Source organism: Schistocerca gregaria, chromosome 1 (genome assembly GCF_023897955.1).
Source record: "Schistocerca gregaria isolate iqSchGreg1 chromosome 1, iqSchGreg1.2, whole genome shotgun sequence".
Taxonomy (NCBI): Eukaryota; Metazoa; Arthropoda; class Insecta; order Orthoptera; family Acrididae; genus Schistocerca; species Schistocerca gregaria.
Window position 1 is genome coordinate 370,301,291 of NC_064920.1, and position 13,800 is coordinate 370,315,090.

At 44.6% G+C, this 13,800-nt stretch overlaps 1 protein-coding gene across 1 annotated transcript in view; it reads right to left on the bottom strand.

Annotated features, from left to right (window-relative positions):
• The window catches only part of LOC126346953 (uncharacterized), a 1,435,518-nt gene that overhangs the window by 709,410 nt on the left and 712,308 nt on the right, over positions 1-13,800 (bottom strand). The window contains exon 4 of the mRNA XM_050002230.1: positions 10,521-10,654. Coding sequence (XP_049858187.1) covers positions 10,521-10,654 — 134 coding nt within the window. The remainder of the gene's footprint in view (positions 1-10,520; positions 10,655-13,800) is intronic.

The window sequence follows — 13,800 nt, forward strand, 5'->3', positions numbered from 1 at the left end:
CGGTTCCAGACTGAAACGCCTAGAACCGCTCGGCCACCCAGACCGGCTTAGGAAGACATCTATATTACTAAAAGGTCAGACGGGCATCTGGCCATCCCGTCCAAGCGAGAGGTTGCTTACATAACGCCTTCGGGGGAAACAAAATTGTGATTTTCCTTATTTCAGATAATAATACACTGTCCATTTCTCTCTATAGAAGACTAATTGTATAACTTTCAGTAAATCTGTGTAACTATTAGTAATTACTTGTAACTATTCGCAATAATCAATTTCAAAATTCATATATCGTCATATTCACATGTTTTAGTTTATCAATCATAAGTAAGGGTGACATGTTTCTAGAAACATTCCCCAGGCTGTGGCTAAGCCATGTCTCCGCAATATCCTTTCTTTCAGGAGTGCTAGTTCTGCAAGATTCGCAGGAGAGCTTCTCTAAAGTTTGGAAAGTAGGAGACGACGTACTGGCGGAAGTAAAGGAGTCCGGACCGGGCCTGAGTCGTGCTTGGGTAGCTCAGCTGGTAGAGCACTCACCCGCGAAAGGCAAAGGTCTCGAGTTCGAGCCTCGGTCCGGCACAAGGTTTTAATCTGCCATGAAGTTTCAAGGGTGACATGCATTGGCTAATACTAGTATGAAGTAAATTATTAAAATGTTACTTTAAATGTTAAAACAATATTATATAAGACAAGGCTGTATGTGGACCAATTATAATACTGTAGTGCTTGTGCTGTGCTTACCCTCCTTTTTGAAACAGATGAAGTTAGCTGTTTGTGTTAGTAATTGTCTATTTGTACTTAATTCAGCTTCTAAGCAACAAAGGCAAGCAACTGCAAGAAAACAGTAGGTGCCTTGATCAATTAGCATGTTTGAAGCTTTTATAACAAGTAGTAATAGGAGTGTTCTGAAACGATTGTTAGCACACTTTTAAATCAGTTTTATTCAAATGAACATATCCGAGATCAGATTAATGTAAAGATCCATAATATATATATATATATATATATATATATATATATATATATATATATATATTGGTAATGTTGTAGCTTGCGTTTTGTATACAACACAGTTCAATGTCGTTCTCTCACCACATGTCGTTCTGTTGTAACGTAAAATCATTATGTAAAATTGTACTGCACACTTGTAGGATCACGCCTATGTAGCATGCGTTGCTTTGGTTTAAAATCTTAATCCCATTCATTATTTGGGCTTACAATTTCACAAAAGATATGCATCAAATAGGACGATACGTGTATAAATCCATGATAGTGCGTGCAAATATGGAAGTACCATGACTTAAAACTCACAAAAGAAGCAGATGTTGCCTATTCTTAAGTACTTTCTGGGTATTTTATCATTACTTGTGGATTGTGTTGTGTACAGGGATAAATATTTCATTGTAATATGTAATTAATGTGTATTCTGTATCCTTGAAAGTAACATAAAATTTATATGTCACCATTGTTTTTAGGGAGGTATACAATGTATACAAGTACAATACACTCCTGGAAATTGAAATAAGAACACCGTGAATTCATTGTCCCAGGAAGGGAAAACTTTATTGACACATTCCTGGGGTCAGATACACCACATGATCACACTGACAGAACCACAGGCACATAGACACAGGCAACAGAGCATGCACAATGTCGGCACTAGTACACTGTATATCCACCTTTCGCAGCAATGCAGGCTGCTATTCTCCCATGGAGACGATCGTAGAGATGCTGGATGTAGTCCTGTGGAACGGCTTGCCATGCCATTTCCACCTGGCGCCTCAGTTGGACCAGCGTTCGTGCTGGACGTGCAGACCGCGTGAGACGACGCTTCATCCAGTCCCAAACAGATCCGGAAATCTTGCTGGCCAGCTTTGTTGACTTACACCTTCTAGAGCACGTTGGGTGGCACGGGATACATGTGGACGTGCATTGTCCTGTTGGAACAGCAAGTTCCCTTGCCGGTCTAGAAATGGTAGAACGATGGGTTCGATGACGGTTTGAATGTACCGTGCACTATTCAGTGTCCCCTCGACGATCACCAGAGGTGTACGGCCAGTGTAGGAGATCGCTCCCCACACCATGATGCCGGGTGTTGGCCCTGTGTGCCTCGGTCGTATGCAGTCCTGATTGTGGCGCTCACCTGCACGGCGCCAAACACGCATACGACCATCATTGGCACCAAGGCAGAAGCGACTCTCATCGCTGAAGGCGACACGTCTCCATTCCTCCCTCCATTCACGCCTGTCGCGACACCACTGGAGGCGGGCTGCACGATGTTGGGGTGCGAGCGGAAGACGGCCTAACGGTGAGCGGGACCGTAGCCCAGCCTCATGGAGACGGTTGCGAATGGTCCTCGCCGATACCCCAGGAGCAACAGTGTCCCTAATTTGCTGAGAAGTGGCGGTGCAGTCCCCTACGGCACTGCGTAGGATCCTACGGTCTTGGCGTGCGTCCGTGCGTCGCTGCGGTCCGGTCCCAGGTCGACGGGCACGTGCACCTTCCACCGACCACTGGCGACAACATCGATGTACTGTGGAGACCTCACGCCCCACGTGTTGAGCAATTCGGCGGTACGTCCACCCGGCCTCCCGCATGCCCACTATACGCCCTCGCTCAAAGTCCGTCAACTGCACATACGGTTCACGTCCACGCTGTCGCGGCATGCTACCAGTGTTAAAGACTGCGATGGAGCTCCGTATGCCACGGCAAACTGGCTGACACTGACGGCGGCGGTGCACAAATGCTGCGCAGCTAGCGCCATTCGACGGCCAACACCGCGGTTCCTGGTGTGTCCGCAGTGCCGTGCGTGTGATCATTGCTTGTACAGCCCTCTCGCAGTGTCCGGAGCAAGTATGGTGGGTCTGACACACCGGTGTCAATGTGTTCTTTTTTCCATTTCCAGGAGTGTACTTTCTGATACACGTAATCAGTCTAAGGAGTAGGACGTGTCATAAATTATCTTGAAATAAAAATAGAATTTTGCTGTGGTATATAATGCAGAGCCTAGTAGTAAGAACAGATATAATTATTGGAAAAGAGTAGTATGTGTGTCCATCAGCAGATATCACCAATGTAAATCCTTTAGTAAATGTGTATGTCAGTAATATGCTAAAAACATAATATAAAATAGAGCGCAGCACATTTGCAGTGCTCACACATAGTACTATGTAAACGTTTCTGCACATCGCATGAACACATGAGTACGATACACTCTCACCTTTCGAGCTATCGTACCATTTTTGGGGAAAGGGAACCCGTTATTTTCTATATTCCTCTGTACAGGTTGTTACAAAACGGCCAAACTTTCAGGAAACATTTCTCACACACAAAGAAAGAAAATATGTTATGTGGACATGTGTCCGGAATCGCTTACTTTCCATGTTAGAGCTCATTTTATTACTTCTCTACAAATCACATTAATCATGGAATGGAAACACACAGCAACAGAACGTACCAGCGTGACTTCAAACACTTTGTTACAGGAAATGTTCAAAATGTCCTCCGTTAGCGAGAATACACGCAACCACCCTCCGTCGCATGGAATCCCTGATGCGCTGATGCAGCCCTGGAGAATGGCGTATTGCATCACAGCCGACCACTATACGAGCACGAAGAGTCTCTACATTTGGTACCGGGGTTGCGTAGACAAGAGCTTTCAAATGCCCCCATAAATGAAAGTCAAGAGGGTTGAGGTCAGGAGAGCGTGGAGGCCATGGAATTGGTCCGCCTCTACCAATCCATCGGTCACCGAATCTGTTGTTAAGAAGCGTACAAACACTGCGACTGAAATGTGCAGGAGCTCCATCGTGCATGAACCACATGTTGTGTCTTACTTGTAAAGGCACATGTTCTAGCAGCACAGGTAGAGTATCCCGTATGAAATCATGTACATACTGACATAACTAAAATGAGCTCTAACATGGAAACTAAGTGTTTCCGGACACGTCCACATAACATCTTTTCTTTATTTGTGTGTGAGGAATGTTTCCTGAAAGTTTGGCCGTACCTTTTTGTAACACCCTGTATAACTCTAAATCTCAACTCACTCTCTTCCATAACCACCACAAATAGATTTTTACCTCTTTATTTCAATACTCACTTTATATCTAAAGTAATTTTGTTCTCACTCTTCTCTGCACAACTCCTATCCAGCTATCGTTATATATCTTCCTCCTCCTTCAAAATTTATATTTCTTAATTTTGTAAAGTGTATCGATTTTAATTCACTATGTTGTTCTTTATCTCTCTCGTTTTCATACATTTGTTAATACTTTTGTAACGTAACACTAAACCACGTATGCAGCATGGAATAGCGAAGGTCTGGTCCACCTCCTCGTGGCTAGGGACGGGAAACGGTGCAGTCACTCGCAAACAAAACATTTGTGAGTGGCTGCAACGGCTAAGAGACCATGACTTGCTGCATATACACCGAATTCAGTAAGCTAACAACCTACCTTAATTGTCAAGGCGGTGGGTTTCGCATGTGGTTAAATAAAAAAAAATGTTCATTTCTCACACAAGTCAGACGAATAGACAACACATACGAGGAGCTACACAATGTGATTAGATACGAAACAGCACGGAAAGAAACCAACAGTACGGCAGATTCGATCTCCACGGGCCTGCATCTTTACAAAAGAACGACAAAACAGATCCGTATGACACCCAGGACAGAACAATCAATATGACAGACACCTCAGAGAAAGATAGCGAAGCTGACTCAAGCAAGATTAAAGACTAATGATGAAGCCTTCTTCCTTGACCAAATCACCTACTAGATAAGCCGCGACAAGTCACATAAACATGTAAACAAGAAGTAAGCACATAGCTTAGTAACAACATAACCACTGGTGGGAGCAAGGCTCTACATCTACCCAAGTTACGCCCCTCCCCCCCTCAATCGTTCCTGCTAGACTTTGGCGACAGGAATCTACAACTCACGTATAAAATCTTTCCTTTCATCTCTAAACTTCCTTCAAATTTAATAATAATTCGTATATATATAATTTAAGTCCCATACTTTGTTTCACAGCAAAAGAAAATTCTACAGATCTTTCCCTTCTTATCTTTCCATTATTTTCTTCTACATTACTACGTTTTTACACAACACCTGTCGTTTCCCTTCATTAGTATAATTTTGTCCGTAACTCGTTCTTATTACTTTGATTTTTTGTTGCTGAAAGCAATATTTGTTTGTATTTTGGAACGATTCTAAGACGTTCGGCTCGTCTCTAAAATACACGGTCCAATCACGCCAATTTTGAAACGTCTCTGTTACATTCGTTTCATACCATTTAATTGTATTCCGTGCTGCCACGCTCAATTATTTGTAATATAGTTGTGTTTTCCCCATTCAGTGGTACACAATTCAAGTACCAATATTTCCAGTAAGTATCTAATCCTATGTAAATTATCTACATTTTGTGCTCCCAAATTTTCTTTCTCTTTTTATCATCAGTATGAATGTGTGAGTGAGTGTGTATGTTGTATTTGTCTTACATATGGAAGCATTACAGCATCTGGCTGTCTGCTGTGGTAACAACAGGGTACCCAACGAAGCTTTCTCTCAGTCAAAAAGATTTGTACTCTTTCGGTAGTCATTCGACGGCAGTTAAATTCGTGGCGGATAGGACGCCTCTCGTCTCATGCGGCTACCTGGGGGAAGTTGGTTGCAGGGAGAGCGTGTTCTCGACAGTCGGGGCGGGCGACCTGTGGTGACTGAAGACGGTACTCTAAAGAGCGATTTGGCGTTGGTGTGTGCCTATCTCAACTCATGTACACTTTTGATTTGCTAGTTCATTTTCAAATTCGGTAGTTGAATTCTTATATTTTTCAGAGTGTAGTCACAAGTATATTTTTCTGTATGTGCTAAGTTTTTCCGGTCCTCGGTTTGTGTAAACAGAACACGTGATGCGGAAGTTCGTTACTCCAGCATACGTTTAAAATTCAGTTTTATGACTTCTCTTTTAAGTGTATTGTATGTGGGAACTTTTCTGGTATGTATGTTTTTTTATTTCTTCAACTTTTAATTTCGTTTCAGTTTTAAGTTTGTGTAGCTTTTTTCATACAAGTGTGTAATTTCAGTTCCATCATGAATAAGTTTTATTCTTAATTCCGCGTGATATTTTATTGCTATTTGTGTCTATACGGTTTACATTCGTGTTCTTGAAATTTCTACGAGTCTTAATAATTTTGCTTTATTCATGAATATTCACGACATTTGCGGGTGTTTCACGCCATCGTAGCTTAGTTTAGTGTGCAAGGTGTGCAGACAAACTTCTCTGCCGGGAAGTATTCCATAGTAATCTTACTCACAATAATTCAATCACAGCGATAGTGATGAACCTCTGAGCGTCTGAGTTACTGTGATTGGAAAAATTCTTTTTATCCCTATTCTTCTGACTGAATCGTGTATGTTTGTGTGAACTTTTACCGTGCGCGCCTCAGAATTCCGTTTCATATGTCACTACACCAGCACTCAATATAATAGTAATATAAGTCTGTTACTTAATTACATAACAGGCAACGACAGATCCTAGTTTAGAATTACGTTGTGAATTTTTAATATGGTGTTTTATTTCAATCACTACTTCAAACTGGAGACTGTTGCTCAAACCTCTCTCCTTTTGTAATATTACTTTTAACGCATCCCATCTGTCGCTTCTGAAGCGGAAATCGAACGAGGTGGCGCAGTGGTTAGCACACTGGACTCACATTCACGGATTTAGATTTTCCGTGATTTCACTAAATCTCTTCAGACAAATGCCGGGATGGTTCCTTTGAAAGGGCACGGCCGATTTCCTTCCCCATCCTTCCCCAATCCAATGGGACAGATGACCTTGCTATTTGGTCTCCTCCCCCAAACTAACCAACCAACCAGTCTGAAGCACAAAGGGCAGGCCTTATATTTGTAGATTTTTGTGTCATTAGCTTTTTGTTGAGGCTTAAACTCCTGCTTGCTCTGAGTTACTTGATTTTACGTTTGTGCTTAAATCGTTCCAATACGCTCAGTCTATAAATTCATTTGAATCCTTTTACTGACATTAAGACGTTAGAAATGGTTAGCAATTCAGTAATTAATTCAGTTCTTATATTAAATTTTTCCAACTTTAATTAAATTGGATGGCGACCCAGAAAAATTTTGTGGCACACTAAACTTACTGTAGATTGCAGAGTTCTGCACTGGCTAACTTACCACAGTTTCTGCAGTTCACTCAAGCTTTATTGTTCCAACAGTAATATGGAGTACATGAAATGATTCAATTTACAGATCAATAGCACAAGCGGTTCTGAGGTACCAATTATCGACCCACGCTGAACACTCATGTTACTGTGTGGTGTAGCCTGCACGGGCGGCAATTCAGACGCTGACTCTGGCATCAGTTCGATCGTATACATGGCAAATACTGTCCTAGGATACGTCAGGACACACCTGCTAAACCTGTTCAGTATTTCTGCAAGAGGTTTTGGTTGGCGAGTTGGCACTACTCGCTTCTCGTCCCATCACATCCCACACGTGCTCGGTTGGAGACAAGTCCGGAGATCGTGCTGGCCAGTGAAGTTCCTGTACGTCTCGCAGAACACGTCGAATTTCACGGCCAGGCAGCAGTAGAGCCGTGCAAGTCGATGCTGTGGCGAGAGTGGAAGACGTGCTAGAAATGCGCGTGCCCGTAGTCCCATTGCTAATGACCGGTTCGCAACAGTTCTTGTTGACACGCCTGTGCTGTAGTAGCTGTACGGTCTGCCGCTGCTGCCCGTGAAATACGACGATCCTGTGCTGCGTGGACGTCCGGAACTTCGTCTACGGGTGTGAGAATGTTCGCCAGACCGCTGATACCAAAATCGTCGCACAACTGACGCACCACGTCCAACTTGTGTGGCGTTTCTCCGAAAGTATAATCCTGCCACACGAAAGGCCACAGTTTGACATCTTCCAAATTTGCTCAGTTGGCTGCAGGAAGTACGAGTGCGTCTCCATGGTATGGTTGCCTGATTGATTCGTACCTTTGTACCACAGTGAGCCTTCTGGCAGCGAGCATTCCCAATTGAGAGGTAAACACAGATGGAGCACTGGTAGCTATTCGACTGTCTTGTCTGTTGTTGGACCACGTTGAAACCGCCATCAGTACATCTACCTACGCCCCAGGTGGTCTATGAGGGCATCGAATCAAAAATCTACCTCGTCTTGCAACGTGTACTAGCTTTTTTTCCGGCAGTGTATTTCACTACTTGTCCTGATACAAGGTGGTAGCTTGCAGGTTGACTCAGAATTGAGAGTGGACTCATGAAAATATTGTGACAGGACACCTCACATTTATGTCTTTTTCTGCAATATATTCGAAGGTAATCGCATTTAGTATCTATTTGAGGAAAACCTTGCAATAGGTGAAGAAGCCCAAAATCCTCCAGCGTCCGCGGACAGAAGGGAAACTGTGATAGGCAGTTCATTCCCCAGTTTTTATCCATTGCCGCCACCGACGTCGCTACAGACGATGTACCATCTCCCTCATCTCCCTCCAGCTGCTCCACTGTCACGTCCTTTTGTAACACTGCATTTCCTGTTCGCGACTGTGTGCTCGCCCAGTTCGCAAATGTGGACGTCAGGAGGTTTCTTCAATCTGTGGCCGAGGTCTTCTAATAAACCTGGCGACGGTCGGTCGGTGTTTCAAAAAATGAGCACTACGGGAATTAAAAAAAAAAAATGGTTCAAATGGCTCTGAGTACTATGGGACTCAACATCTGAGGTCATCAGTCCCCTAGAACTTAGAACTACTAAGGACGTCACACACATCCATGCTCCAGGCAGGATTCGAACCTGCGACCGTACCGGTCGCGCGGTTCCAGACTGAAGCGCCTAGAACCGCACGGGCCGCTCCGGCCGGCGTCGGTATTTCCCTAGCCGCTCCAAATGCGGCTTGGTCGGGTTCTCCTAGGATGAATTCATGGGCGACTGGTTTTCCCGTAATGGGCATTGATTTCCAGCACCTGATATAAATAAATTTCTGAAGGACGTAACGGAAAGCGGCACCTTTAGAGAAGTTATTTGAGCGGAAGCAGGAAAAGACCAATGGAAGAGCCTAAATTCTGCTTCAGAGTCCGACTGAAAGCGCTAAATGTTAAATAACTGCATGGACTTCCTGGGAACACTCGAAATCGTCGAGGAGTTGCTCCGCAGCCTTCGGGGAAGGGGGGAGGGGGGGATGAGGCAGCAAGCGGTAGGCACGATATTGCGGAGTTGGCGGCTTCCGTTCCGGTTCCGCAATTCGCTGCGAACATTGCTCTCTTCGCCACATATCAAGATCCAACGCTAGAACTTTCCATTCTCATCAGCCCCTGTGCTGCAGGCCCACCATGACTGCATCTATCTATATGGTTCTCTATCGACCTCGCCGTCTCTGACGCCCTGGATTTCCATCCAGTATCCTTTTAGCTACTGCCTGCCGCTGTGGTCGAGCGGTTCTAGGAGCTTCATTCCGGAAACACGCGGCTGCTACGGTCGCAGGCTCGAATCCTGCCTCGGGGATGGATGTGTGTGATGTCCTTAGGTTAGTTAGGTTTACGTAGTTCTAAGTCCAGGGGACTGATGACTTCAGATGTTAAGTCCCGTAGCGCTCAGAGCCACTTGAACCATTTCTTTAGCTACCTCCACATCACTGATCAGTGCTACGTGGTCCGCTCACCTCAGTCTGGCCGTTTTGCTATTCTCCTAGAGGCACTATTACACTGTAATGCTGTTGTAAGTAGGCTGTTTGGGTTTTTGTGTTGGTAACGTCACGTAGCTCTGTATGAAAATCACTGGTTGTGCCGCTGCAGTTTGTGGCTGATTGGTATTGTTGGAATATTCGCTACTGTAGTGTTGGGCAGCTGGATGTGAACAGCGCGTAGCGTTGCGCAGTTGGAGGTGAGCCGCCAGCAGTGGTGGATGTGGGGAGAGAGATGGCAGAATTTTGAGAGTGGACGATCTGGACGTGTATCCATCAGAAAGAGTAAATTTGTAAAATTGGATATCATGAACTGATATATATGACTTTTGAATATTATTAAGGTAAATACATTGTTTGTTCTCTATCAAAATCTTTCACTTGCTAAATATGGCCATCAGTAGTTAGTGCCTTCAGTAGTTAGAATCTTTTTATTTAGCTGGCAGTATTGGCGCTCGCTGTATTGGAGTAGTTCGAGTAACGAAGATTTTTGTGAGGTAAGTGATTCATGAAAGGTACAGGTTATTGTTAGTGAGGACCATTCTTTTGTAGGGATTATTGAAAGTCAGATTGCGTTGCGCTAAAAATATTGTGTGTCTGTTTAGTGTTGATCAGAGTAAGTAGAGAGAGAAATGTCTGAGAACGTTCAGTTCTGCTCAGGTGTTTGAAAATCAAATAACGTAAGGGGTTTACCAGCACAGCAATTCATAAATTTCTCTAAGGGGAGGCTTCAGTGTGATGCCGGCTGTGAGGCGAGCAATGTTGTCGCCAGGAGTGTTTACACAGGCTGGGGTGGAGCAGCAGCAGGTGCCGGGTACTCACTGGAGATGGTCCAGGAGCGGCGGATGCTGCGCTTCACGACGTCTGCGGGCGGCACGTAGACGCGGTTGTCCCTCCTCCTGCTGGGCCGCCGCACGTACTCGTTCATCCACTCCCCCGTCGCCGCCTGGATCTCCCTGCACACGCCAGCAAACACGCTCCGTGTCATTCACAAACGGTCAGTTCACATTTATGTAACACATGACCTAACAGTGCTAAAGTGTTGCTTTAAAAGGGTACTGGAACACAGAGATATGAACATCCTTACAAATACTGATTACGCGATGCACCACACTTCAAGCACAGAGCTACTACAATCGGAGTTAGTCAAATGAAATGACTTACCACCGCTTGACGGATGTCAACAAGTAATATTTGAGCCCAATTAGCCATATGACGAGTTGTTGTTGTTGTTGTGGTCTTCAGTCCTGAGACTGGTTTGATGCAGCTCTTCATGCTGCTCTATCCTGTGCAAGCTTCTTCATCTCCCAGTACCTACTGCAGCCTACATCCTTAAGAATCTGCTTAGGTTATTCATCTCTTGGTCTCCCTCTACGATTTTTACCCTCCACGCTGCCCTCCAATACTAAATTGATGATCCCTTGATGCCTCAGAACATGTCTTACTAACCGATCCCTTCTTCTGGTCAAGTTGTGCCACAAACTTCTTTTCCCCCCAATCCAATTCAATACTTCCTCATTAGTTATGTGATCAACCCATCTCATATTCAGCATTCTTCTGTAGCACCACATTACAAAAGCTTCTATTCTCTTCTTGTCTAAACTATTTATCATACACGTTTCACTTCCATACATGGCTACACTCCATACAAATACATTCAGAAACGACTTCCTGACATTTAAATCTATACTCGATGTTAACAAATTTTTCCTCTTCAGAAACGCTTTCCTTGCCATTGCCAGTCTACATATACTATATGACGAGACCTGTCAAATAATGTGGTAGACGGAGACCTTAATGTTGTACAACTCAACTGGGCAACACCTGTAGCATCATGAACATGCAATGGTTGTGTGATCCAACATGTGAAACGGCTGACAAATACGTTGCTCGCCTCGTATTGGATCTCCAGAACATGCCCTTATAAGGAGGCGTTGCTTTTCCTGACAAAGGCCTGACACGAGGGAGTCGCGATGGTCTGAGAGAGAGCGTGCAGGTAGGGAGACATACATAGTACGCGAAAGCGTTCTACGAGGCTTGGAACTTAAATAGTGGCGACTATTTATACACAACCGATACAAAAGAGTTACATGTTTGCACCGGTTACTGTCCTTCAAAGTAGTCACCAGCGTTGTGTAGAACCCGTGGACCGTCACCATAGCCTTTTCTGTTGGTGGTGCGAATGAAGCGGTCTGCTGCCTGTCGAAACTCTGGAGTAGTTCTGCAGCGAATGCGACGAAGTGGTTCCTTCATCTTCGGAATCAAATCGAAGTCACAAGGACTTAAGTCGTATTACTGTTCGTTTTTCGAGCATGACGTGCGACCAGCTTTACGAAAGAAGTGGCGACACTTTCTGCGCAACCCATCCATCATTTTGCACGACAATGCGAGGGTGCACACAGCGCAAGCTGTGGCTGCTCTGTTCGGTCGATGGGACTGGGAAGTACTGTACCATTTATCATACTCCCCTGACTTAAGTCCTTGTGACTTTGATTTGATTCCGAAGATGAAGGAACCACTTCGTGGCATTCGCTTCAGAACCGTTCCAGAGATTCGACAGGCAGTAGACCGGTCCATTCGCACCATCAACAGAACAGGCTCTGTTAACGGTATACTAAGCCTTCCACATCGCTGGCAACGGGTTATACACAATGCTGGTGACTACTTTGAAGGACAGTAACAGGTGCAAACATGTAACCCTTTTGTATTGGTTGTCAATAAATAGTTGCCACTATTTAAGTTCCAACCCTCGTATACAGCACCGATTTTAATTTTTATTTAATTAAACTGTGAATGATTCTTATTCAAAGTGATTATGAATAAGAGCAGCAAATATTCAAAAGGGGTAATTCTGGCAAGAAATGAAAAATATTTTGGCATCTCTCCAAAATATTCCAATAAATATCGCCAATAGCCAAGCAGCGTACTAACAGTGCGTAGTGGTCCGATTTCCAGTAAAGGCGAGTGTTATCAATGGATCTACGGCCGTGCGATAGGTACAGCGTAAGGTTCAAATGGCTCTGAGCACTATGCGACTTAACTTCTGAGGTCATCAGTCCCCTAGAACGTACAGCTAATTAAACCTAACTAACCTAAGGACATCACAAACATCCATGCCCGAGGTAGGATTCGAACCTACGACCGTAGCGGCCGCTCGGTTCCGGACTGTAGCGCCCAGAACCGCACGGCCACTTCGGCCGGCTCAGCGCAAGGAAAACAGCTACAAGGGACGAAAGGTGAGTGAAAAGAACATTCGCAATCTGTTCCAGAAGTGTTCGTGTCCACCTGCAACGCCCGCGTGAAATGTCTGACTTTTACAATCAGGCCACATCATGAAGTTGTAGGCATTCATGTCGAGTGGAGATGCTGCAAACAAGTCAGTCCTCACCCTACCTCCTAAGAACAGCAACCCACGAGCACTACCTGTTCGGCACTCACTCCACGAAGCTGTTCGGGGTCACAAGTTCCACCATCGCCCCCCTGCTCAGTCACTAACTATAGTGTCGAGTGGCAAGACAATGAACTCGTATTTGGAAGGACGACGGTTCAGATCCCAGTACGGCCGTAGTGATTTAAATTTTCCGTCGTTTCTCTAAATCATTTACGCCTAATGTCTGATACACTGAGATGACAGAGGTCACAGGACACCTCCTAATATCGAGTAGGACCTCCATTTAACACGTAGTGTAGCAACTCGAAGTGGCATTGACTTAACAAATCGCTGTAAGTCCTCAGCAGGAATACTGAGCCACGCTGCCTCTACGGCTGTTCGTAATTCCGAATGTGTCGCCGGTGCAGGATTTTGTGCACGAACTGACACCTCGGTTACGTCCCAAAAATGTTCCATGGGATACATGACGGGCGATCTAGGTGGGCCAAATCATTCGCTCGAATTGTCCAGAATCTTCTTCTACATCTACATACATACCTCGTACCAGAACTAGTATCTTCTCTCCCTGTTCCACTCCCAAACAGAACGAGGGAAAAATGACTGCCTATATGCCTCTGTAAGAGCCCTAATCTCTCTTATCTTATCTTTGTGGTATTTCCGCGAAATATAAGTTGTAGACAGTAAAATTGTACTGCAGTCAGTCTCAAATGT